We start from the raw sequence: 27,602 nt of genomic DNA, 5'->3' as shown, positions 1-27,602 counted from the left end.
GGTGAATACCGGTTTACTTTTGCTTGTTTCAATTTATTTTATTATTATTATTGTTATTATTTTAAATTGATCACTGTCAGAAAAGCTTGTTACAGCCAGGTGCAGTGGCCCACACCTGTAATCCCAGCACTTTGGGAGGCTTAGGTGGGTGGATCGCTTGAGATAGGGTTCGATACCAACCTGGGCAACATGGTGAAACCCCGTCTCTACTAAAAATATAAAAATTAGCTGGGCATGGTGGCACATGTCTGTAGTCTCAACTACTCGGGAGGCTGAGGCAGGAGAATTACTTGAACCCAGGAGACGGAGTCTGCAGTGAGCTGAGATTGCGCCACTATACTCCAATCTAGGTGACAGAGCAAGACTCTGGCTCAAAAAAAAAAAAAAAAAAAAGAAAAGCTTGTTCCAATTTATGGATGATGAAATTTAATAGATCAGACTGGAAGGGGAACACATTTGACACTATTTATTTTAATCACCAGTATTTAAATGATATTCCTATTTTTTACCAAATGCTGTATCTTTTCTGTTTTATATTCCTAGTGTGTGTGTGTGCGTGTGTGTGTGTGTTTTGAGATGGAGTTTCGCTCTTGTTGCTCAGGCTAGAGTGCAATGGCGCAACCTCTGCTCACCACAACCTCCACCTCGTGGGTTCAAGCAATTCTCCTGTCTCAGCCTCCCGAGTAGCTGGGATTACAGGCATGTGTCACCATGCCTGGCTAATTTTGTATTTTCAGTAGAGACGGGGTTTCTCCATGTTGGTCAGGCTGGTCACAAACTCCCGACCTCAGGTGATCTGCCCACCTCGACCTCCCAAACTGTTGGGATTACAGGAGTGAGCCACCGTGCCTGGCCCCTACTCATTTGTTTTAATTAAAATTATTATTTAATTTTAACATTCAGCTTAACCAGAAACAGAAAATTTATCATTAATGTATTTTCATACTTTATATTTCAGAACTACCTTACTTTTAACCCAACAAATAATAAAGAATTGGTGAGCAATAGTAAAACACAGGCAATATATTATGCATGGGTAAGTAGAAATATTTTTATTTGTCTTAAATGTGGGTAGAAGTATGTGTTCATTCTTTGAGTACAAATGTTTCAGTAATGTAACAATATAGTATCTCTACTTAGGAAGCAATGAATATATATTAAAATGTTTTTATTTAATTATAGTGTTTAGTCCCATTTGAAATTAGCATATTAAATCAGAAGCAAATAATTCAATTTTATTTATTAAATTTTATTAAAGCAATGAGGCAAATGTTTATTTGAATTTATTTAACAAGACTAAAATACAAGTTTTGTGGGTTTTTGGAGACAAGATCTCACTATGTTGCCCAGGCTGCCTCAGACTCCTGGGCTCAAGTGATCTTCCCATTTTATCTTCTCAAATAACTGGGATTAGAGGGGTGAGCCGGCCATACCTGGCTCTAAAATACAGATTTTTTTGAGACCTTGGTCTTTTTTCCCTTTTAGAAAGGAATTAGCAAACAGATTAGTGATACATATACTGACACAGGGCGAAATCATGAGAATAAAAAACATTGAGGCTGAGTACAATGGCTTGTGACTGTATTTCCAGCACCATGGGAGGCCAAGGCAGGAGGAGCACTTGAGGCCAGGAGTTTAAGACTAGCCTGGGCAACATAACAAGACCTCATCCCTACAAAAAATTATTTAAAAAAAATTAACAGCACATGGTGATGCATCCCTGTAGTCCCAGCTGCTCAAGAGGCTGAGGCTGAAGGATTGCTTGAGCCCTGGAGTTTGAGGCTGCAGTGAGCTGTGATGGTGATGGTGCCACTGCACTCCAGCCTGGGCAACAGAGTGAGACTCTGTGTCAACAAAACAAAACACAACAAAACAAAAAACGTTCCAAGTTAAACATGGAATAATGTAACTCAGCAATTCCAAGGTGAGATGTAAAAGAATTGAAAAGAAGCATTCGAACAAATGCTTCTACACAAATGTTCACAGCAGCAGCAGCACTATATGGTTATTTGTAATAACCAAAAGGTAGAAACAAGCCAAATGTTCATCTACTGATGATTAGGTAAACAAAATGTGGCCTGTCCATACAATGGAATGTTATTGTATGAAGTACTGATACATGCTGTGACATGGATCAGCCTTGAAGGCATGATGCTAAATGAAAGACCCCAGACATGAAAGTCACATGTTGTATGATGCCATTTCTATGGAATGTCCAGCATAGGTAAGTCCACAGATACAGAGGAAACTGGTGGTTTTCAAGTCCTGGGGAGCGACTGAGTGGCTGCTTGATGGGTAGGAGATTTCCTTTTGGGGTTATGAAAATGTCTTGGATCTAGATGGTTGCTCACCATTGTGAATGTATGAAACACTACTGAATTGTACACTTTATGATTAATTGTACACATTATGATTAATTTTATGTTAAGTGACACTTTAACGTGGTTTTGATTAATTTTATATTAAGTGAATTTTACCTCAATAAAAAATTGTAAAGCAAAACCAAAACACATTGAACACTGATTGTCAGTGATAGTCATTATTTAAGGTATTTATTATATCTTTATTTTATTTTATTTTTGAGATGGGGTCTTACTCTGTCACCCAGGCTGCAGTGCAGTGGTGCGATCTCAGCTCACTGCAACCTCGGCCTCTCAGGTTCAAGCAATTCTCCTATCTCAGCCTCCCGAGTAGCTGAGATTACAGGAACCTGCCACCACACCTGGCTAATTTTTGTATTTTTAGTAGAGATGGGGTTTCTCCGTGTTGGCCAGGCTGGTCTCAAACTCCTGACCTCAAGTGATCTGCCCACCTTGGTCTCCCAAAGTCCTAGGATTATAGGCGTGAGCCACCATGCCCAGCGAGTTGTGACTTTACTTAGTACTTACTACAAATTTGAATTATCTGTTAATAAGGCTTTAAAACTTTAATAAACACCTTAAGGTCGGCTGCGGTGGCTCACGCCTGTAATCTCAACACTTTGGGAGGCTGAGGAGGGCGGATCACCTGAGGTCAGGAGTTCGAGACCAGCCTGGCCAACATGGCAAAACCCCATCTCTACTTAAAAAAAAAAAAAAAAATTGGCCGGGCGCGGTGGCTCAAGCCTGTACTCCCAGCACTTTGGGAGGCCGAGACGGGCGGATCACGAGGTCAGGAGATCGAGACCATCCTGGCTAACACGGTGAAACCCCGTCTCTACTAAAAAATACAAAAAAACTAGCCGGGCGACGAGGCGGACGCCTGTAGTCCCAGCTACTCGGGAGGCTGAGACAGGAGAATGGCGTGAACCCGGGAGGCGGAGCTTGCAGTGAGCTGAGAGCCGGCCACTGCACTCCAGCCTGGGCGGCAGAGCAAGACTCCGTCTCAAAAAAAAAAAAAAAAAAAAAAAAAAAAAAAAAAAAAAAAAAAAAATTATCTGTGCATGGTAGTGCGCTCCTGTAACCTCAGCTACTCAGGAGGCTGAGGCAGGAGAATTGCTTGAACCTGGGAGGCGGAGTTTGCAGTGAGCTGAGATCGCACCACCGCATCCAGGCTGGGCGATAGATGTGTTTTTGTTTAAAGACACCTTATTTAATATATAACTCCATCTCAAAAAAAAGTCATAATCATTTGTGGTATTTTTTATATTTTTTATGTATTTGCTTTTCTTTCAGAATGTTTTTAGATATTTCCCAAGGCGGCAAGTTCTCTCACCTGTAGAAAATGCACATTTCTGACCTTGTTTAGATGTATTTGTTTTGGTTTCATTATTAATATAGTTTCCTTTGGAAACTGAGTCTTTTTGAGTAGTGATTATTTTTTCCTCTTATCAGTATGAAGAGAGGGATACACTGGCTCACAGTGCCCCACTTTTAACAGAAAAAGTGAGTATGCCTGTTGCATTTTTGTCCTTCAGATTTTGTGGGGAATAAATATTTATGTGCAAGCTTAGCTGCTTCGGGCTACTCTTTGTACATCTTGACATTAAGCTACTGGGAAATAATTGGAAAAATTTTACTTGGGTCCCGTATACATGTTGAATTGTTGGTTGAAAATAATGGAAGTATTGTTAAAAATAAAATGTTATAAAAAGAGTTACTGCCGTGAGAAAATATAAAAAAGTGATGGCTTTTAGAATGTGTATGTGCATATTGACAAGGAAGGAAAGTTGTGGGGTGCAGTGGCTCTCAACTGTAATCCCAGCACTTTGGGACACCCAGGTGGGAGGATCATTTGAGCTCAGGAGTTTGAGACCAGCCTGGGCAACACAGGCTAGACTTTGTTTCTACTAAAAAAAAAATTAAAAAAATAAAAAATTACCAGCCAGGGTGGTATGAGCCTGTAGTCCCAGCTACTCGGAAGACTGAGGTGGGAGGATCACTTGAGCCCTTGAGCCCAGGTGATCGAGGCTGCAGTGAGCTGTGTTTGTGCCACCGCATTCCAGCCTGGGCAACACAGTGAGACCCTGTATTTAAAAAAAAAAAGAATAAGCAGAGTTTTTGAACGTGAGTGGATCCCTTATAAAGCTGCTCAGTTTCAGAATAATATATGATATTAGGTATTTAGATGTTTAAGAGCCAGTAAGAGGGAGGTGAACCAGATGTTGAGAAAACATTTTTTTTTTTTTTTTTTTTTTTTGAGACAAAGTCTAGCTCTGTCCCCCTGGCTGGAGTGCAGTGGCGCGATCTTGGCTCACTGCAAGCTCCGCCTCCCGGGTTCACGCCATTCTCCTGCCTCAGCCTCCCAAGTAGCTGGGACTACAGGCGTCCGCCACTGCGCGGCTAGTTTTTTGTATTTTTAGTAGAGACGGGGTTTCACCATGGTCTCGATCTCCTGACCTTGTGATTCGCCCGCCTCGGCCTCCCAAAGTGCTGGGATTACAGGCGTGAGCCACCGCGCCCCGCGGAGAAAACGTTTTATCTTGCTTGCTTACCGCAAGCTCTTGTGTCTGAGGTGGAACTTGAGTCATCTCCTGTAGCATATTCTGCATTTGCTGCCCATGTAACCTGCGCTTAGGGAGCACCTGATGATGAGTTTCCTGCATACTTGCTTCTCTCTTAGTATGATTTGTAGAAATTTATTTATTTATTTATATATTTTTTTGAGACGGAGTCTCGCTCTGTGGCCCGGGCTGGAGTGCAGTGGCCGGATCTCAGCTCACTGCAAGCTCCGCCTCCCGGGTTCACGCCATTCTCCTGCCTCAGCCTCCCGGGTAGCTGGGACTACAGGCGCCCGCCACCTCGCCCGGCTAGTTTTTTGTATTTTTGAGTAGAAACGGGGTTTCACCATGTTAGCCAGGATGGTCTCGATCTCCTGACCTCGTGATCCGCCCGCCTCGACCTCCCAAAGTGCTGGGATTACAGGCTTGAGCCACCGCGCCGGACCTAGAAATTTATTTCTTAAGAGGGCATGCCAAAAGACAAAAACAGAAAATAAAAAGTTGAGACAAACGGGCACAAGGAGATTATTCTGTCTGCAGACTTGTTTTTCATAAATGAAAGTACTAAAAAATACTGTCAATTCTCGTTGTTGGTAGTTATGTTCTATAAAGTCTCTGCAAACACCAAATTAGCAGATACTAAATTATTGCTCTTAAGGGAAATATAGGGTAGGTTTCTTTGAGCCTCTGGTCACATTTTCACCAGCTAACTGATCAATACATAACCTTGTTTTATGTGTATTCATGTTGAAAGACATTTTATTTAATATATAACATTGATTCATTAACATTGAGCTCATGGCCAACAGCACTATAACTCATGACTTGAACAAAACTCATCTAACCCACGTATTTTCTCCATAAGGCACATCATAGCATTCTTTTGCTTAGGAACACTAGATAGCACTTTAGCACTATGTTTGGGGGTCAATTTAAATACTAAAATCACCAAGAAAAAGCACCCAAAAATGCAAACAACATGGCACTAAATAGACCATGAAAAGGACACTTGTTTATAGTCAGAGCTCAGACAAGAAGGCAAAGCATTGCCCTGCTTGCCCTCAACTGGAAATGTGCATGTTGAATGAGTAAAATTATTTGTCACACTGCACATGCACTTTGGCAAATGACCGTGAGAGTGCTGCAAGTATTGATTTTTGGATTACAAATCAATTCTTACAAGTAGGTGAATTTGCAAATACAGAATCCACAAATAATGAGCCATTTGAAATGATAAAAATGTGTTGAAACAGTGCTGCTCTTAGAAAGAACTTGGTACTCTTGTTTGACTAATTATTATTTTACTATTCCTCTTGTGTTCAAATCAGAAGAGGTAAACCTTTGGATCTTCTCTGTATTATTAGAGAATTGGACAGCATAGAGAATAGGGCATTTCTATGTACAGTGCCTAAATATTTTCTACTGATGGGAAAATACCTTATGATCAAAGGAGACTGGGAGAATTATTTTATGCTATTTTATAACCAGAGCATGCTTTGACTCACAACAGGCATTAGCTTCTTCACCAGTCTCTGAAACCTCCATAAGAGAAGTTTAACAGGTATAAACAGTGAATAACCACTCTCTCATTTGCTTTAAACAAACAATGTAATTGAACAGAGTACATAACCCTTCACTTGCTCTTAGCAAACCTCCAGAGGTTCAGAACTGCCTGGACCATGGCAATCCACGGGAGACGGTTTTAGTGATTATTTTCTTTTTCTTTCTCTTTTTCTCAGTATATTTCAGCATAACATTATAAAATATCGTGTTGATAAATGCTTTGTTTTATATTTATTGCCAACAGTAACTATAACCTTTCTTTTGAAACACAGACCTTCAACAAGCTTGTGGGAAAGTTTAGCCAGTCCATCTTTCACTCGAATTTAACACAAATACTCTCAGCAACAATGGAAGGGAAGCTGGTTGTCTGGGACATACACCGCCCACCCTCATCTGCCTCCACCTTTTTGGGCTTTCCCTATATCAAGCCTTGTAAATTGGTTCATTTGCAGAAAGAGGGCATCACTGTGCTTACTACAATTGATAGGTAATTTTAACTTAATTAAAAGGTAGCTATGGATGATTATAAAAATATTTAAAAATTGTTATGGGAGGTTGGGCATAGTGGCTTACACCTCTAATTTCAGTTCTTTGGGAGGCAAAGGTGGGAGGATCACATGAGGCCAGAAGTTCGAGACCAGCCTGGGCAATACAGTGAGACCCTATCTCTACCAAAAAACAAAAAAGAGAGAGAGATGGGAGGATTGCTTGAGCCCGGGAGTTTGAGGCTGCAATGAGCTATCATTGCCACTGTACTCCAAACTGGGTGTCAGAGTGAGACTCTCCTGTCTTGAAAAACAAAACAAAACAAAACAAAACCTCTTTTGGATGTATATGCGTATTTTGTATATGCATAGAATATTCTGGGGAGAGTCATAATGAACTGGGAAGATTGGTTGCCTCTGAGAAAAAGAACTGAGAACTAAGATCAGGGATCGGGGGTGGATTTACTTCTTTTTATAGTTCCATTTATACTAATTAGATTTTTAAAAAAGTCATGCGCATGCGTTATGTTAAAAAAATCCCTTTGTGTTGATGAAACAAAAAGGAACTAGATTTTTTCTTCTGTGCGAATTGGGTGGATTTTGCATGCAACATTTTACATGCATTAAATGTAAGAAAAGAATTTGAATAGCTATATTGTTTTTGTCTGATTACAAAATAACATTTACAGTTTGGAGAGGTGGCTCATGCCTGTAATCCCAGCACTTTGGGAGGCTGAGGCGGGTGGTCTCAGGAGTTTGAGACCAGCCTAGCCAACATGGTGAAACCCTGTCTCTACTAAAAATATAAAAATTAACCAGGTGTAGCGGCATGCGACTCTAGTCCCAGCTTCTCAGGAAGCTGAGGCATGAGAATCACTTGAACCCAGGAGGCAGAGGTTGCAGTGAGCCAAGATTTGACCACTGCGCTCCAGTCTGGGCGACAGAGCGAGACTCAGTCTCAAAACAAAACAAAAATAATATTTACCCATTGTGAGAAGATCAAATGCATCAGAACTTAATAAAATTCACTAACTCTGATTTTGAGTGGCTGTGGGGACTCACAGATGGTCATTAAGTCCTCAATTAGGACAGGGTTCTCATTTCAGCTGGGTCCCTTCCTTACTGAGTGACCTTGAGAAAGGAACTTAACCTTGCTGAGCCTCTATTTCTTCATCTGTAAAATGGGCATGATGGTACTATTTCTCTCAGAGTGGTTTTATGAGGATTTCACGAGATAGGGATGTAAAACTCTTTGCACATGCTTGGCGCAGGGGAATCCTAGGTAAATGGCAGCCATCATCAGTGTGTGAGAGAAGTTCCCGAAGGTGTGGAGAAAATTGCCTAGTGACGGGGACCCTGCCCATATGGCTAGAGTCACTGGGCCATCTGCTTTCAAAATGCCCATTTGCTTCCATTCGCCTTTTGATGCAGGGGAACAGTGAGGTCTTGACATGGTTTTACAAAGAGAAATGCAAATTGTCACCCTCACTCAGTGGGGTGAGAAGATAGTAGAGCTGCAGTTGGCCATGATGCAATCAACATTTACTCGGTTGGGGGTTAGGATCCAGTGAAGACCAGGCCTGAGTTCTCCAAGTTAATAAAACCCGGTCAGGATCTGTGAGTCCAAGAAGGAAAAGGTCTCTGAAAATACTTGGTCAGTATTGCTGCTTCTGTCCAGCAGAGGGCAGTGGCAGATGTTCAAGCCAATTACTCGGTCCACCTGCCTTGCTTATTAATCAGAAACCTCATTTAACCACTCTGCATATGTAAGAGAAAATCCTCCTCGTCTGCCCCCCCATGATTAGAATTATGTCAAAGTCTTTTTTAAAAAGCCCATTTGGGATGGATCTGAGGACTGGAAATGAAAGCCATTTTGTCACGTGGCACTGCCTTCTGCTGTGATGACTGGATAGGGTTTTAATGATCACATTAACAGTAGTGCCTTCCTGTAAAGTGCTAGTGTCCCATTGCCAGCTTGCATGACTTTGGAGGACTGGTGGAGCAATTCTCTCCATTGTCATCTGTAGTTATATGGGGAGTGTAAATCCTTGTCCACCGCCGTTGTGTATGGCTGATCTTGGAGGGCAGGGAAGAACCTAGCAGAGAGCATGGACTTTGCTTTAGATATACCTGGATTCCCTGCATAGTCAAGCCACATGGCCCTAATAAAATTGCCAGGTATAAATATGCCCCATGCAATATTTGGGATATACTTATGCTAAATTTTTTGTTTGTTTGTCTGTTTTGTTTTTGGTGATGGAGTTTTGCTCTTGTCACCCAGGCTGGAATGCAGTGATGCAATCTTGGCTCACTGCAACCTCTGCCTTCTGTGTTCAAGCGATTCTCCTGCCTCAGCCTCCCGAGTAGCTGGGATTATAGGTGCGCACCACCACACCTGACTAATTTCTGTATTTTTAGTAGAGGCGGGGTTTCACCATGTTGGCCAGACTGGTCTCAAACTCCTGACCTCAGGTGATCCGCCCAATTCGGCCTCCCAAAGTGCTGGGATTACAGACATGAGCCACCATGTCCAGCTACACTAAATTTTTTGATACAAATATTCAACTGTAACTGGGTATGTGTATTGTTATCTGCTAAATCTGGCAACACAATGCCCTGAGCAAATTTCTTAACTCTCTGAGTGTTAGTTTCCTAGATGTAAATTGGGATAACAGTAAAAGCATTCTCATCGGGCAGTATTAAATTAAGTTTTTGCAATGCCCCAGAATCCAGAGCCTGACATATAATTAGGTATTATATAGATACTACTTGTTATTATTGCTATTTGCAAAACTGATGTTATTCTCCATTTCAGCTACATTGTCACAGGCGACATTAAGGGTAACATTAAGTTCTATGATCACACCCTGTCTATTGTTAACTGGTACAGTCACTTGAAACTGGGCGCCATAAGAACTCTGTCCTTTTCAAAGACCCCAGCAACTCCTCCTACCGAAAAATCAAACTATCCTCCTGACTGTACTTTAAAAGGTGACCTTTTTGTCTTAAGGTAAGTTGTTAATGAATCTAGTCATTAGAATGGTTGAAAAATGATCGCTGTTTTCTTTAGTTTGCATGCAGTGGGAGGTTCGTGTTGTTCCTGGGATATCTCCCTGGCTGATTGTGATAACTATTGGATCATTTAAAAAATTAATGAAACATGACTTTAATATTAAGACTCTTTAGTAACTGGAAGCTGGAAGGTCCTGATCCCTGAGCTCTCACCTCTGTTGAGTCTGGAGTCTTTGGCTCAAGGTTGGTCTCTTTTCTCTAAGCTGAGCTTGTCCTAGCCACTGCGGTTAAAGGCACTGGATAATTAATAGCCATAACATTTCAAGACCGAATTATCTGTGAGTCTGCTTAATTACCCTTGCAGCATTTACAGGCACATCTGTATGTGTGCACCAAACTCCATATTTGCATACACAAATGAATATTTGCATGTGCAGATTAGCTAATTGTACAACTGACTGTCCATCTGCATACTTAATGACTCAATTTACATGGAGAAAAGTGGGCTTTTTCACTTGCAAATGGAGGCTGTTGGGTATTGGTGGTATATTTTTGGAAATGTTGGGTTAATAATGTCACTAAATTACAGACGACAGAGGCGTTTTATGTGCAATTAGAAGCAGAATAGCTGGCATGCCCCATTCCCTGCAAACACTGATATTGTTTGGTCTCTCCTTGGCAAACAGGAATTTTATCATTGGAACATCTGATGCCGCAGTGTACCACTTAACAACAGATGGGACCAAACTTGAGAAGTTATTTGTAGAGCCCAAGGATGCCATTTGTGCCATCTCCTGCCACCCCTATCAACCCCTCATTGCCATCGGGAGCATCTGTGGGATGATCAAAGTGTGGAATTATGAAAACAAACAATATCTTTTCAGCAGGGTTTTTGAGAAGGGGCTTGGAGTCCAGAGTCTGACCTACAACCCGGAAGGTATTTTCATCTTATCAGCCTACCATCGGTTCCACATGGACAGCCCCGAAAGGGATGGATGCACCTGGGCTGGCATAACTCCAGGAAGTCTCCCCAACTCCAACCCCCAGCAGACTGGATGAGGCGCCTTCTCTCTGGGGCTCCCATGGTGTTCTGGGCCTAGTGCTCTCTGCGCGTCTCCGTGCGCTAACCCCAGGAGACCATGCGTTTCGGTTCATTTCTCTGCACAGGAGCTTTGTTGTGTTAGTTGCTGTCTTCTCCGCACCCAGAACAAAGCCTGGCACAGACTCAACATCTCTTGAATGAATGTAATCCTTTTCCATCGTTGTTCTCTGGCTTGTCATTTCAGGAGCCCTTCTTGGAGCTGGTTTTACAGAGGGGACAGTTTACATTCTTGATGCAATGTCTTTAGAAAATGAAAGCCCAGAGCCTTTCAAATATTCCAGAACCAGTGTGACTCATATAAGCTTTTCCCATGACTCCCAGTATATGGCAACTGCTGTAAGTATTTTCACAGACCACCCATCCAGTGGCTTAGCAATTTTATTTGAAACCAAAGGAGGCCAGACATAGTGGCTAACACCTGTAATCCCAATGGTTTGGGAGGCTGAGGTGGGAGGATCATTGGAGGACAGGAGTTCACGACCAGCCTAGGAAACACAGCAGGACCCCATTGCTACAAAAACATTTTTAAAAAATTAGCCAGGCCTTGTGACACACATCTGTAGCCCCAGTTATCCAGGAGGCTGAGGTGGGAGGACCCCTGGGGGCCAGGAGTTTGAGGTTACAGTGAGCTATAAGGCAGTTATGTTGGTCTGTCTTTATGTTGGGAGGGGAAAAGCAGTGGTCTTCACTAAACTCCTGTCCCTTCCAGCGCTCTCTGTCTCCACGCTGGTGCGGCCACTCCTCTGGTTTGTGTACACAATGCTTCTGAAGACAAAGCCATCTCAGCACACTGTGGGCACACACAGTCCAGCCTCTGTGTCCCCTCAGGCCAGGCTCCCACTCCGACCTGGTTCACTCGCAGCCTTCATACCTTTCAAAAACACATGGCTCTTTTATTGTATGTAGCTAGACAAAGAAAAGGGAGGACAAAGGCACAAAGAATCAGGCTTTTGACTTTCCACAGACAGCGAGGGAAGAGTGTAAGACCATAGTGTCACCTTCATACTTTCTCCCTCACTACCTTTTCAGTTTTCTGCTTTTAACTTTAATTTTCTTATCTGTAAAATGGGCATTAGGCCAGGTGTAGCTCACACCTGCAATCCCAGCACTTTGGGAGGTCGGGGCAGTCAGATTGCTTGAGGCAGGAGTTCGAGACCAGCCTGGGCAACATGGTGAGACCCCATCTCTACAAAAAATAATGAAAAAAAAGAAAAAACTAGCCAGGTATGGTGGTGTGTGCCTGTAGTCCTAGCTACTTAGGAGGCTGAGGCTGGAGGATCTTTTGAGCCCAGGAGACTGAGACTGCAGTGAGCTGTGATCAGGCCACTGCACTCCAGCCTGGGCAACAGATCAAGACTCTTGTCTAAAAAAAAAAAAAAAAAAAAAAAACTGAAATGGAAATTGCTTTACTATTTGCTTGAATAGACTAAGATTTTTTTTGAAGAAAATATTCTTAGTATTTGTTCTTGATAGGGTCTTGCTCTGTTGCCCAGGCTGAAGTGCAGTGTTAACGATCTTGGCTCGCTGCAACCTCCTCCTCCCAAGTTCAAGCAATTCTTGTGTCAGCCTCCCAAATAGCTGGAATTACAGGTGTGTGCCACCATGCCCAGCTAATTTTTGTATTTTTAGTAGAGATGGGGTTTTGCCATACTGGCCAGGCTGGTCTTGAACTCCTGACCTCAGGTGATCCACCTGCCTCGGCTCCCAAAGTGCTGGAATTACAGGCATGAGCCACCACGCCCGGCCCATAATGATGATTCTTAATTTACTAAACGTAAAACGGGATAACTCCTTCTCTTTTGCTCATCTTCAGGATAGAAGTTTTACTGTGGCTGTTTACATGCTGGTGGTCAGAAGCGGACAGAGGGTCTGGGAGTACTTAGCAAGACTTCGTTCTCATCGCAAAAGCATTCGAAGTCTCCTGTTTGGGGTTTACCTGGACAGCAATGAACCTAGACTGCTGAGCCTTGGGACAGACAGGCTCTTGGTGAGCTATTTACTTTTCATTGACCTGGTCACCAGGACTGTGTCTCACTCTTGTGACATCCCTGGCATATTGCATAGAGCCAGGCGCACAGTATGTGTGTTTGTTGGAGAAAATGAGTGCACAGTGAAGGATCACAAACCTCTCCAGGTTGGCATTTTGCCTTAACGTGCCTGGGACACCACCTGGGGATTCCTGTTCTGGACGAGGAGGCTTCTGGGCAGCAACAAGTCAGAAGGCAGGGAGCGGGGAGTTCCCCACGGTGTGGAAAGCAGCTGGCCTCACCTCCCAGTGTGCACGGGGAGGGCCGACACTCACTAACACTGTCTTCATGTCCAGCAATTGGGGCCAGGCTGCTACCTAAATATGAAAACTAGGAGACGTTGTGAGATAAGAGGAAAAGGTAGGGACAGTGGCAAATGCGATATTACAGGGTCAGGTGAAATGGATTCAAAATCAACCAGTCAGTGTATCTGTCTGTTTTTCCTTCCTTCTTCCCTCCCTCCTTTCCTCTCCCCATCTCTCCCTCCCTCCCTCCCTTCCTTCCTTCCTTCCCTTTCTTCTTCCTTCCCTCCTCCACCCCTCCCTTCTTTCTCTTGCCTTCCTTCCTTTATTCAGTTTATCCATTCATTCATCCATCTGTCCATCCATCCATCTATCCAGCCGTCTGTCCGTCCATCCATCTATCCAGCCGTCCATCCATCCGTCCAGCCGTCCATCCATCCATCCAGCTGTCCATCCATCCATCCATCCATCCATCCATCCATCTATCCATCCATCCATCTATCCAGCCGTCCATCCATCCATCCATCCATCCATCCATCTATCCAGCCGTCCATCCATCCATCCAGCCGTCCATCCATCCATCCATCCATCCATCCATCCATCCATCTATCCATCCATCCATCTATCCAGCCGTCCATCCATCCATCCAGCCGTCCATCCATCCATCCAGCCGTCCATCCATCCATCCAGCCGTCCATCCATCTATCCATCCGTCTGTCCGTCCATCCATCTATCCAGCCGTCCATCCATCTATCCAGCCGTCCATCCATCCATCCATCCATCCATCCATCCATCCATCCATCCATCTATTCTGCCCTGCCCACGAAAACATACCTGTATGGACCCAGTTCAGCGGCTGCTGATTTGCGACTGCCAAGTGCTGGGCTGAGATTTAGATATGAATTAGTTCCTAAGATAATAAGTGACACAGTATAACAGAACTGTAAGATGTCAGGTGTGGGAGTCAGCTGGATCTAAATTTGAATTTTTGAATTTTTACTCTGCCACTTTTTAGCTATGTGACCTTGGATAAGCCACTCTGACCATCCTTGAACATCTCTTTTCTCATCTGTAAAATGGGCACAACAGTACTCCTTTGCAGGGAAGTTCTGAGGATGACATGACAGACGTTTTTAGAGCACTCAGTTCATTGTCTTCCGGATAGTGAATTCTCAGTATTGATGACTTAGTGTCGGTTCTAGGCAAGTCTTCTGTTAGGAGACCTGATACCATATCCCGGAGAACAGTACTGTTGGCTGATAATTATAAAGGCTGTCACCCAAGAGCTTGGGGCTCCTTAGCTGAGCCTTTAATTTGGCTCAGTCCTCACGTGTGTCCATCTGGACTCCTCTGCAGATAGAGTATGATCTTCTCAGGAGCTACAAAGACTGCCTGGAAGTCCTGGACATTCACCGCACAGACCAGGGCTGCTATCCCACCTGCATGGTCTGGTACCCACCACTCACCAGGGAACTCTTCCTGCTTATTTGCAACAGTGGCTACAAAGTGAAGCTTTTTAATGCTACCACCAAAATGTGTAGGTAAGCATCCGGAGCTTCCCATTGCAGGGGGTGTGGATCGAGTTCTCTGCCCCCAGCCTGTTTCAAGTCTCCACGCAGGGACCTGCAAGCAGCTTGGCTACTATCATCATCCTCTTTGCTTTGCAGAGGAGGAAACTGAGGCACAGATAACGAAAGTAATTCTCACCAAGGTCATGTGGCCCTGTGTGGAGGTGAGATGTGCAGAATCCAGGAAGGACACAGACCTGGGGCCCTGGGAAAGTTGCTGATGCTGTCTCCTGTTCTCCTCTTATTAGGAAAAACATAGTTTTACCCGGCTACTAACAATTGTTTGATTTTTTCTTACTCTTGGGTCTCAAAGGAGTTGTAACTTTAATTGCTAGCACTCCTTTGTTTACACCCTGTGTGACAGGTACTGTTTTAGGTGCTGAACACAAGGATGAAAACAAAACAGTTTCCATCACTGTGTAGTTTACATGTTGGTGGGGGGCAGGTGATGCAATAGCGTGAACAAGTAGCCAGGTAGTAGGTAGGTGGTAATCAGGTCTGTGCAAAGAAAAAAAAAAAGGAAAAGGCAGGATAAAAAGATGGGGAGGCAGGGAAGGCCTTGGAGAGTGGGGACATCTGAGCATCTGAACAGAGACTTGAAGAAAGCGAGAGGCTGCCGCCCGGTTGGAGGAAAAACAGTGGATCCGCAAGGGCCAGTGAGTGAAGATGGGGGGCGTCTAGGGTTTGGGAAATGCTGCGAAGGCTGGCGAGGCCAGAGTGGAATGGGCAAGGAGGGGTGTGGAGAGTGGGTCAGAGGTGCGGGCTGGTGCCTGGCACACGGCACCCTGGAGACTCCGGCTCTTTCCCAGGCAAGACGAGAGCTAGTGGAGGGTTTTGAGCAAAGGAGTGACATGTTCTGATTGATTCTTTACAATGATGTCTGGTTTCTGTACAGAGAGCAGACTCTGGGGCGCAAAGGTAGAAGCAAGATTGGGGAAACTAGTGTAAGAGCTGATGGCGGCTTGGCCCTGAGGGCAGAAGGGAGGGGTCAGATTCTGGATGTGTCCTGCCGGCAAAGCAAAATGGAGGGAAAAGGAGGTGTGAGAGAAGATACCTCTTGAAGCCATTAGAATGGACTGGGCCTTTAAAGAGATGAGGGGGCAACGGAAGGAGAGCTTCGAGATACACCAGGGCTCAGACTGCACAAGGCAAGCTTCACATGCCTGCTTGGCATTCAGGTCAGAATCCACGAATCAGGCTCTGGAGTGTGGAGGTCCTGGGAGAGGCTGGGCTGGAGTCAGGAGCACAGGATGGTTGAAGGCATGAAACGGGGAAGACACTAGCGGGGGAGCGGGGCATCCGCAGCCGGAGAGCAGGGCGTCCGCATCCGGGGAGCAGGGCATCCACCGCCCAGCATCCTAGAGTGGCGTCTCCTCCCTCCTGACACCATCCTGCACATGCATGTGGGCCCCTGTGCTTCGGCCCCTGTGAGCCCTCACAACACTGTCATCCCGTTCCCTCGTCCCCAGCCCTGCTAAGTATTCTCCCACTGAAGAAGTTGGAAGCGAGAATGTTTCAGTGATCCACCACAGCCATCACCACTGCCACTGCCACTGCCACCACCACCGGAAGAAGGAAGTCAGGGAACTGGCCGCAGCTGGCTCAGGCTTGAGGACTATCATGGTTTTGAAATGTATCTCAGATAAGACAGGTCTTCAAAAGGCCAGGACCACCCTGGATGTTTTGTTGTCGTTGTTGTTTTAAACAGTTCTTTCCCAGAAGGCACAAGAAAAAATGACTAAGAAATGCCATGTTTTATGGTACAGAGAGAAATCCAGGACAATTTTCTTAAGCGATTAAAACACTCGAAAGCATGTGTAAAGAGGAGCTTTAGAAAGACTTCAGAGTCGGGCCGGGCGCGGTGGCTCAAGCCTGTAATCCCAGCACTTTGGGAGGCCGAGACGGGCGGATCACGAGGTCAGGAGTTCTAGACCATCCTGGCGAACATGGTGAAACCCCGTCTCTATTAAAAATACAAAAAACTAGCCGGGCGAGGTGGCGGCGCCTGTAGTCCCAGCTACTCGGGAGGCTGAGGCAGGAGAATGGCGGGAACCCGGGAGGCGGAGCTTGCAGTGAGCTGAGATCCGGCCACTGCACTCCAGCCTGGGCGACAGAGCGAGACTCCATCTCAAAAAAAAAAAAAAAAAAAAAGAAAGACTTCAGAGTCATTGTGCATAGTTTTTAATGAACACATACTTTTTGGACAAAGAATATCTCTCGGATATGCGCAGTCCTAAGACACTGAAATGGCAGAGCTGGAGAATGAAGGCTGGGAGAGCTCAGGCCTGAAGTTCCTGCTAATGGTCATTCACTGGAGGAAAGAGGCAGGAGGGACTTTTAGACACAAAGTTGGGAGCTTCTGCCTATTGATGATCAATCTGAAATTAGTATAAAGCATCTTAAAACATTTTATCAAGGTGATACTCATGTAACATAAAATGAACCATTTGAAAGTGAACAGTTCAGCCGGGCACGGTGGCTCACGCCTGTAATCCCAGCACTTTGGGAGGGGCCGAGGCGGATGGATCACCTGAGGTCAGGAGTTCGAGACCAGCCTGGCCAACATGGTGAAACCTCATCTCTACTAAAAATACAAAATTAGCTGGGTATGGTGACAGGCGCCTGTAATCCCAGCTACTCTGGAGGCTGAAGCAGGAGAATCGCTTGAACCCAGGAGGTGGAGGTTGCAGTGAGGCGGGATTGCACCAACCACTTTACTCCAGCCTGGGTGACAGAGCAAGACTCTGTCTTAAAAAAAAGAAAGAAAGAGGCCGGGCGCGGTGGCTCAAGCCTGTAATCCTAGCACTTTGGGAGGCCGAGACGGGCGGATCGCGAGGTCAGGAGATCGAGACCATCCTGGCTAACACGGTGAAACCCCGTCTCTATTAAAAACTACAAAAAACTAGCCGGGCGAGGTGGCGGCGCCTGTAGTCCCAGCTACCTGGGAGGCTGAGGCAGGAGAATGGCGTGAACCCGGGAGGTGGAGCTTGCAGTGAGCTGAGATCCGGCCATTGCACTCCAGCCTGGGTGACAGAGCGAGACTCCGTCTCAAAAAAAAAAAAAAAAAAAAGAAAGAAACAGTTTCACGGCATTTAGTACTCACAGTGCTGTGTAACCCCCACTTTAGCTTCAGAGCATTTCCATCATTCCAGAATAAAAGCCCTTGAATAAAGCATCTTTTAAGCTGTAGGAATAAGGAAGCCTTATAACCGTGGCTTAATTGGGAAGGAATTGTCTTTTCATGATAAATCCAAAAGAATTTAAAAATGCATTTAAAAAATATTTGAAAGAACATGAAAAGGCAGTTCACAGGAAAAGGCCAATAAACCTGTGAGCAGATGCTCACTAGCAAGTCAAAGATGCAAATGAAAACAAGATATCATTTTTCACCAATCAGATTAGCAAAGATAAAAATGATTGATAGTGCTTAGCGTTGGCAAGAGGCTAGGGAAACGGGCACTCTCATCCGCTGCTGGGGGCGGGTGTGAATCAGTGTAACCTTTTGGGAAAGCAATTTGTCACCCTCTATTAAATTTTATCATATCTTCTGACTTCTAGGAATGTAGCCCACAGAAGTACTCACACAGTATGCCAAGACATAAGTAAAAGGATGTCTTGTTTGAAAATATTTTTAAAAATGGAAACAATCCAAATGCCCATTAATAGGGGATTAGTTAAACGATGGCTTGTCAGTACACTGGAGCACGATGCTGCTTTTAGAAAAGAAAAAAGGAGGAAGAGTAAGACAGCTCTCTGTGTAATGACATGGAAATATCTCAAAGATGTAATATGAGATAAAGCAAATTACCAATGAAACATGAATAGCATAATTCTATTTTTATATAAAATTATAATTACAAAAGAAATTCTTGAGTCATATACACCAAACTATTACTCATGATTATCTTGGGATAGGGTGCAGCAATGTGGAGATACAGATTTTCTCCTTCTTCTTTTTTTTTTTTTTGAGACAGGGTCTCACTCTTGCCCAGGCTGGAGTGCAGTGGCATGATCTCAGCTCACTGGCTCACTGCAGCCTCGACCTCCCAGGCTCAAACGATGCTCCCACCTTAGCCTCAGGCCACCAAACCAGGCTAATTTTTCGTAGAGACAGGAAACTACTGTATTGCCCAGGCTGAACTCGAACTCCTAACCCCAAGCAATCCTCCCACCTTAGCCTCCCACAGTGCTGGGATTATGGGCATCAGCCACTGTGTTCTGCCCACGACCAGAGTCTTAAAACCTATGTTGAGATTTATGGAATTTTAAAAACTCAACTATTCTCTTCTCTTCGCTTCACTTTTCTCTTTTCTTTTCCTTCTTCCTTTGGATGCAGTCTTGCTCTGTCGCCCTGGATGAAGTGCAGTAGCATGATTTCACCTCACTACAACCTCCACCTCCCAGGTTCAAGCGATTCTCATGCCTCAGCCTCCTGAGTAGCTGGGATTGCAGGCCCCCGCCACCACGTCTAGCTAATTTTTGTATTTTTAGTAGAGACGGAGTTTCACTATATTGGCCAGGCTGGTCTCAAACTCCTGATCTTGTGATCTGCCTGCCTCAGCCTCCCAAAGGGCTGGGATTACAGGCGTGAGGCACTGCGTCCAGCCCGGCCAAAGAATCTTAAAACCTATGTTGAGATTTGTGGAATTTAAAAAACTTTCTCTTTTTGCCTTCAGAAAGACGCTTATGGGGCCAGCTTATGGTTCCCCTATTGAGCAAACGCAAGTCCTCCCAGTGAGAAGCACGGCAGAGCTACAGAAACGCTACTTGTTGTTTATTAACAGAGACAAGGTAACAGCACTCTCTTCTCCAGCTCTGGGAGTTGACTGTGTGTGTCATGAGCAGCAGTCATTACTGAAGATCATGAGACTCAAGAGAGTTCTGGGTTTACAGCCAAGCCCAACTGCTTCCACCCCGGTCAGCTGTGATACTGAAAATTGCCCTTGATGAGTTCAGAAGACTTTTGGGAGACATTTCTGAGCAGAGTTACTGCCTTTTCTATATTCCCAGTGAAGATACCTGGGCCACCAAAGGATTTTCCTTCTTACTTATTTACGTGGAAAAACTCTTATAAAAATATGCAAATTGGCCGGGCGCGGGTGGCTCACACCTGTAATCCCAGCACTTTGGGAGGCCGAGGCGGGCGGATCACGAGGTCAGGAAATCAAGACCATCCTGGCTAACACGGTGAAACCCCGTCTCTACTAAAAAATACAAAAAATTAGCCAGGTGTGGTGGCGGGCACCTGTAGTCCCAGCTACTCAGGAGGCTGAGGCAGGAGAATGGCGTGAACCTGGGAGGCGGAGCTTGCAGTGAGCCGAGATTGCACCACTGCACTCCAGCCTGGGCGACAGAACCAGACTCTGTCTCAAAAAAAGGAAGTGTAAAGTCATAGGTTGTGAGATTTATTCTGGAAAACCCGGGACAACTGACCACGAAGGCAGGGAGGAAAGCTTCCCTTCTGTGTATCTGTTAGAGCTATGCGAGGGCCCCCTACCAGAGCTGGTGTGTGTGGATGCCCAGCTACATTATATGTGGCTCTCACCCTCAGAGATGGGTCCAGACACACAGGTTCTTCTGGCACACAGATCTGGAGGTGACATGTGAATGTGCCAGGCCTCTCGGGCCCAGCTACCTGAGTCTGAATATCCAATTATATGTTCCTTTCTAGGTTGGACTTCAGATCTTACCAGTTGACGGCAATCCACATAAGACATCTGCTATTGTTTGTCACCCAAACGGGGTGGCTGGCATAGCCGTTTCCTATGATGGCCGCTACGCCTTCACCGCAGGAGGGCACGATCGCTCTGTGGTGCAGTGGAAAATCACCTTAAGGTACACAATGGGGCGAGAAGGAAGGTATCAGGTGTAAACTCCGTTTCACTCAGCAACAGTGATAGACACTGAACCCTACTGTGTGCCAGGTACTGTGCTAGGATGTCACAGGGCCTGGCCCTCAGGTTGTTCCCCGGTGGCATCGCTTACATTACTCTGCAGATGGGAGTTACTGTCCTGTTCCATGGACCAATGGTGTTTGCAGTTCAGGCAATGTGACAGCACCTTGGGGTCACCCCTGCTCCCTCAAATGCTTCTCCCTCTGCTCTGCATATCCACACCTGCTAGAAAGATCTAGGCTGACCCTCCGAAGCATGCGCTACGGAAATAGTAAGAGGATCATTTGACGTGGGTATTTTCGGCTCCTCCTCTCACCCTCCCTGCTCTGAACGGAGAACCTCTGCCTGAGGTGAGGCTGGAGAATTCTAGAGCTGAACATTGGAGAGTATGTGGACTTTGAGGTGAAAGGGGTAATGTGAGTTTGAATATGGGGCTACTCTCTACTGGTCATGGGGCCTAGGGCAAGCTTCTTAACATCCCTGGTCTTTAGAGTCCTTGCCTGTGAAGTGGTGTGATAATAGGGACTTCTGTAGGATCCCTGTAAAGATCATATAGTTTTAATATGGGAAAAGTGCCTAGCACAGAGCGAAGTACTCAGCAAGTGAATGATTTCCTTTCTTCTCTTCTTCCTGTAAGGGCATTTGCTTATGAGCTCAGGATCTTCCCTAATAAAGAGGGGACAAGCACCCACACTGTCCTCTCATCTACCCAAATTCAGCGTGCTGCCGCAGGGCAGAGTCAACCACGTGGCAGCCAGTTCCTGTTCCTGACCACTTCTCCAAGCCCCTGCGCTGCCTGTGGCTCGCCTGGGCCTCTCTCCTGGCAGTGTGACGTTGAGGAGCAAAAACAGCTCAGAGGCACCTTCCTTCCTCACAGAACAAACCTGATTCCTGGCTGCCAGCACAGTGTACCCCCTGCCATCTGCCAAGTGCACATCTTTCTTTTTATGGCGGATATTGAAGCTTCTACTCTTAACCTGAATATGAGCAAAAATAGCCAGTTAAATCTGCTTTGGAACCACGGTGTCTGAGATTGCACTTGCAGCTCTGACTTCCACCCCGCCTTCACCTGAAAGAGAAGATCATGGGAACTTGGGGATTTAGGAGCTGGAGGTGAACTCTCGCATTGAAAAGGGATCATGGCCTTAGAATGGCTGCCTGGTTCCTTGCTCCCTGGCTTGTTGCCTGGAACCATAGGGACAAGGCACACCTTGTGGCGACAAGCAGAACCTTCCTTTCTATTTGTTGTTGAGACAGGGTCTGACTCGGTCGCTCAGGCTGTAGTACAGAGGAGTGATCATGGCTCACTGCAGCCTTGAACTCCTGGGCTCAAACGATTCTCCTGCCTCAGCCTCCTGAGTAGCTGGGACCACAGGCACATGCCACCGTGGCTGGCTAACTTTTAAAAAATTATTTTTTTGTTGATAGAGAGTCTCACCAAGCCTAGGCTGGTCTTGAACTCATGGGCTCAAGCCTTGGCCACCCAAAGTGTTGGGATTACAGATGTGAGCCACTGGACCCGGCTAGAACATTTTAAAATGTTTGTTTTCTTCTCAGTCGTCTTGGGATCTGGAATGGTAGAAATTTAAGAAAAAGAAAAAAAGGTCTCTGCTTTCCAATAGCTTTCGCCTGGCCAGAGTCCAGGCTTCTGAGAATTTCAGTTTAATCTGTGGTGGGGACAAAGGATCATTATAAACTAATTAGCACTTCATTGCTGCTTCTGGTGACTTAATATGATCAGCACTTCACTAACGGAAAATGTAAAAACCTAAACAAGTAACCAACAAAATTTCCTACTAGAGTTACCGACGATGAGTTGTAGGGGAGATAAAGATGATAAATCCCCTCACGTTCGATCATTTCAGTCAGTGCCCCCCTTGGCCCCAACTGCTACCATCACAGTCCATGGCACTTGTGCCCCAGGAGAGCCCCTTCCATCCCCTCTCTCAGGGTTCATTCCACACACCCCTTCTTCTCCCCCTCCATGCTAGCATGCCACCCTTTCTCCTCTCCTTGTCTGGCATCTGTTTCAAAATCCCGCATTACTTTTTTGTGCTCAGCCTCCCTGCCTCCTGTCATCCTGCTGCCCTGCTCAGCCAAGAGCAGAGAGACCCTGATTTGAATCCTAGCTGGTCACTACCTGCTTGCTGGATGACGCCAGCCAAGTCCCTTCACTTCTCGGAGCCTCAGTTCCTCTAGCTGTTAAATGGGACTCCTCCCACCAAGTTGAGACCTTTCCTCCTCCGCCTCCTGCAGGGAGCGTTGACAGAGCACCTACTGTGTGCTTGCCACAGGGCTCAGAACTCTAGCTCCTTCGCAGAAGTACTGTGTGGATTGCTGGGCACAGAGCAGGTTTTCAGTCAGTGTCATTTCCCTTTTCTGCCCTAATGACCTCTTTTCTGTTGCAAGTGTTAGAAACACAATTTAGGCAAAAGGGAACATAGGAGAAGGTCATTGGGATCGCATGTAGCTACACCACAGGAAGGTCATGGACAGCGGCACACTTGTGCCCGCAGCACTTGCTGTCCTCTCGGCCCTGCTGTTGGCTTCATTCTCTGCAGAACTGGGTTTCCTTACTCAGCAGGAAGATGGCCGCCCACAGTTCCCAGATTTCACAAATCAGAGCTCTCACCACAGACAGAAGGCGTCTCTTTCCCAGCTTGGGTTGGAGAAATCCCAGTGCAGCCCTCAGTCCCCTCTGGGGTCAGTTGATGGTGGCCAGGAGGCAGGGGATGTAGTGGAACTCTGAACACCGGGCCGGGAGCCGCAGGCTGTTCCCAGAGGACCAGGTGCTCTTGCCAGCCTTTCCCCTCAGGGGCTTCTGGTGGGGACAGGCTCCTCTCTGTCACTTCCGGTCTTTACCTGGCCCTGCTCCAGAGTCACATGGCAAAAGTGGCCTTGCCACTCATGGAGCTTGTCGGGATCGGGCCTGGGCCTGGCCTGGAGGCCACAGAGAGGGAGCCCTCTCAGCTGGACACTTGCCTCCATGGCCTAATATTTGAGCTGAGAAGTGGGGAAGACACAGCCCTTCTGGAGGGGCCCTCAGGCACCCCTGGAGAATACCCAGGTTCTTCAGACCTTAAGCCAACCCGTGGGTTTATGCATGCCTCGGTGAGAGGACCCAGGACAGTGCATAGCAAACTCTTCCTAAGAAAGGTGTAGGTGCGGCTGATACCCATTTTCCACGGCTGCAATAATCCCAACCACTTGTGCTGAGTTTTCTCAGGGCCGGGGCCTGCACTGAGTGAGTTCCACGCATCATCGGATTTCATCCTCAGCCATCCTGGGAGAGGGCACCACTGTTATCCCCATCGAACATATCAAGAAGCTAACTCCAAGGGGTCCGATGACTGCCCAACAATGGAGGAGGTAGTGGGGCTGGGATTCACAGCCAGGGCTTTCTAAGTCCACCCCACACCTTAACAAACATTCATTACAGGAGGAAAATAAAGAACTTTGTCTCCAATCCTTGTGATATGGTTTGGCTCTGTGTTCCTACCCAGATCTCATCTTGAATTGTACTCTGATAATTCCCATGTGTTGTGGGAGGGACCTGGTGGGAGATGGTTGGCCTGGTTGGGGGATGGTTTCCCCCATGCTGTTCTCGTGGTAGTGAATAAGTCTCATGAGATCTGATGGTTCGATAAGGGGAAATCTGTTTCACTTGGCTCTCATTCTCTCTTGCCACCACCATGTGAGACATGCCTTTCACCTTCTGCCATGATTGTGAGGCCTCCTCAGCTATGTGAAACTGTGAGTCAAATAAACCTCTTTCTTTTGTAAACTGTGCAGTCTCAGGTATGTCTTTATCAGCAGCATGAAAATGGACTAATACAGCACACTGGTACCAGTAAAATGGGGTACTGCTGAAAAGATACCTGAAAATGTGGAAGTGACCCTGGAACTGGGTAACAGCAGAGGTTGGAACAGTTTGGAGGGCTCAGAAGAAGACAGGAAGATGTGGGAAAGTTTGGAACTTCCTAGAGACTTGTTGAATGGCTTTAGCCAAAAGCCTGATAGTGATATGGACTAAGGTCCAGGTTGAGGTGGTCTCAGATGGAGATGAGGAACTTGTTGGGAACTAGAGCAAAAGTGACTCTGTCACGTTTTAGCAAAGAGACTGGTGGCATTTTGCCCCGTCCTAGAGATTTGTGGAACTTTGAACTTGAGAGAGATGATTTAAGGTATCTGGTGGGTGAAATTTTTTTTTTTTTTTTTTTTTTTTTTAGATGGAGTCTTGCTCTGTCACCCAGGCTGGAGTGCAGTGGCACAATTTTGGCTCACTGCAACCTCTGCCTCCTGGGTTCAAGCGATTCTCCTGCCTCAGCCTCCTGAGTAGCTGGGACCACAGGTGTGTGCCACCACACTTGGCTAATTTTTTGTATTTTTAGTAGAGAAAGGGTTTCACTGTGTTAGCCAGGGAGGTCTCAATCTCCCGACCTCGTGATCCACCCGCCTCGGCCTCCCAAAGTGCTGGGAATACAGGCATGAGCCACCACTCCCGGCCTCTGGCGGAGGAAATTTCTAAGCAGCAAAGCATTTGGGAGGTAACTTGGGTGCTATTAAAGGCATTCAGTTTTATAAAGAAAGCAGAGCATAAAAATTAGCAAAATTTGCAGCCTGACTGTGACAGAAAAGAAAAACCCGTTTTCTGAGGAGAAATTCAAACTGGCTGCAGAAATTTGCATATGTAACCACTAGCCAAATGTTAATCCCCAAGACAATGGGGAAAATGACTCCAGGGCATGTCAGACATCTTCATGGCAGCCCCTCCCATCGCAGTCCTGGAGGCCTTTGTTTTGACCAAGTTTATTGGGACAAGCCCAGGGTCCCCATGCTGTATGCTGCTTAGGGACTTGGTGCCCTGCATCCCAGCTACTCCAGTCATGGCTGAAAGGGGCCAATGTAGAGCTCGGGCTGTTGCTTCAGAGAGTGCAAGCTCCAAGCCTTGGCAGCTTTCATGTGGTGCTGAACCTGCAAGTCCACAGAAGTCAAGAATTGGGGTTTGGAGGCCGGGCGCGGTGGCTCAAGCCTGTAATCCCAGCACTTTGGGAGGCCGAGACGGGCGGATCACGAGGTCAGGAGATTGAGACCATCCTGGCTAATACGGTGAAACCCCGTCTCACTAAAAAATACAAAAAACCAGCCGGGCAACGAGGCGGGCGCCTGTAGTCCCAGCTACTCGGGAGGCTGAGGCAGGAGAATGGCGTAAACCCGGGAGGCGGAGCTTGCAGTGAGCTGAGAGCCGGCCACTGCACTCCAGCCTGGGCGGCAGAGCAAGACTCCGTCTCAAAAAAAAAAAAAAAAAAAAAAAGAATTGGGGTTTGGGAACCTCTGCCTAGATTTCAGAAGATGTATGGAAACACCTTGATGCCCCGGCAGAAGTTTGTTGCAGGTGTGGGGCCCTCATGGAGAACCTCTGCTAGGGCAGTGTGGAAGGGAAATGTGGGGTCAGAGGTCCAAAGTCTCATCTAAGACAGGCAAGTCCCAAAAATCAAAAGCAAGTTAAGACTTTGGGGGACTGTTGGGAAGTCATGATTGGTTTTGAAATATGAGGACATGAGATTTGGGAGGGGTCAGGGTGGAATGATATGGTTTGACTCTGTGCCTCCACCCAAATCTCATCTTGAATTGCACTACCATAATTCCTGCATGTTGTGGGAGGGACCTGGTGGGAGATGGTTGGATCATGGGGGCAGTTTCCCCTATGCTGTTCTCATGGTAGTGAATAAGTCTCATGAGATCTGATGGTTTGATAAGGGGAAACCCGATTCACTTGGGCTCTCATTCTCTCTCTTGCCACCGCCATGTGAGACATGCCTTTCACCTTCTGCCATTATTGTGAGGCCTCCCCCGCCATATGAAACTGTAAGTCCAATAAACCTCTTTCTTTTGTAAATTGCCCAGTCTCAGTTATGTTTTTATTAGCAGCATGAAAACAGACTAGTCTACCGGGTATGCATTTATTAATTCTTACAACAATGCTGCGAGGCAGAATCTTCTCATTTTATAATGGAGGACACTGATGCCAGGGAGGTTAAGTTACCTCCCCAGAGTCACACAGCTTGCCAGGGGCAGAGCCAGGACTTGCACACATGTCTGTGTGACTCCACCCTCTGGACACTTCCCCACTTCCCCACTGTGGTCTACATGAGGTGTGTTTGATGTCACAGCAAAGAGGCTAATCGCCCGATTAGCAGTAATCCAGTTAGTGGATTATTAGAATGATTTCTGATGATTAGCCTTTTGTAGGAGGCAAAGTTGGTCTCATACAAAAGTAGGTTTTCTTACCATTGAAAGGGCCTATTTTTGGAAAATCTGACCTTGTGTTAGAGAGCAGAGGGTTATTTTTATCTGACTGGCATGGGTCCCTGTGGTCTCCTGAGTTTTTATGGAAGCAATTAGTGTTGGCAGTCCACTTGTACAATATCCCATTCTTTTGACTTTGATAGCTTGTGGATCTAAAGTTGCGGGTAAGGCTCCTCTGTTTGGTAGGATTGTGGTTTCAGGACACAGATGCCTCCCCCACCCCCAGGAGACACGTGTCCCCAAAGATTGCAGACAAATTGCCAAGCACCTGCCCTGTCATCACCGAGAGAATATCACCATAATTAAGGCGGGTACCTTCTACCTCTGAGTTCCACGCTTGAAATGGAATTTTCTGGTTTTGGTTTCATTTTAAAGGACCTTTTCTTAACAAGTGTGTAGAGACCCTCACTGTTTCTGCGCCGTGATACCCTTCAGAGGGCCGCAGTGCTGTGCGGACCCCCTTCTGAGCCATGCTCACGCTT

At 46.1% G+C, this 27,602-nt stretch overlaps 1 protein-coding gene across 1 annotated transcript in view; it reads left to right on the top strand.

The window, feature by feature from the left end:
* Nucleotides 1–27,602, top strand: part of WDR66 (WD repeat domain 66) — an 84,992-nt gene that overhangs the window by 31,793 nt on the left and 25,597 nt on the right. The window contains exons 8-17 of the mRNA XM_030939191.1: nucleotides 959–1,036; nucleotides 3,813–3,863; nucleotides 6,754–6,968; nucleotides 9,782–9,976; nucleotides 10,665–10,915; nucleotides 11,265–11,416; nucleotides 12,894–13,067; nucleotides 14,706–14,890; nucleotides 19,594–19,708; nucleotides 20,589–20,752. Coding sequence (XP_030795051.1) covers nucleotides 959–1,036; nucleotides 3,813–3,863; nucleotides 6,754–6,968; nucleotides 9,782–9,976; nucleotides 10,665–10,915; nucleotides 11,265–11,416; nucleotides 12,894–13,067; nucleotides 14,706–14,890; nucleotides 19,594–19,708; nucleotides 20,589–20,752 — 1,580 coding nt within the window. The remainder of the gene's footprint in view (nucleotides 1–958; nucleotides 1,037–3,812; nucleotides 3,864–6,753; nucleotides 6,969–9,781; nucleotides 9,977–10,664; nucleotides 10,916–11,264; nucleotides 11,417–12,893; nucleotides 13,068–14,705; nucleotides 14,891–19,593; nucleotides 19,709–20,588; nucleotides 20,753–27,602) is intronic.

The sequence above is a fragment of the Rhinopithecus roxellana genome, chromosome 10 (genome assembly GCF_007565055.1).
Source record: "Rhinopithecus roxellana isolate Shanxi Qingling chromosome 10, ASM756505v1, whole genome shotgun sequence".
NCBI lineage: Eukaryota > Metazoa > Chordata > Mammalia > Primates > Cercopithecidae > Rhinopithecus > Rhinopithecus roxellana.
The sequence above is the reverse complement of the archived record's forward strand: the minus strand, read 5'-3'. Positions and strand labels throughout refer to the sequence as shown.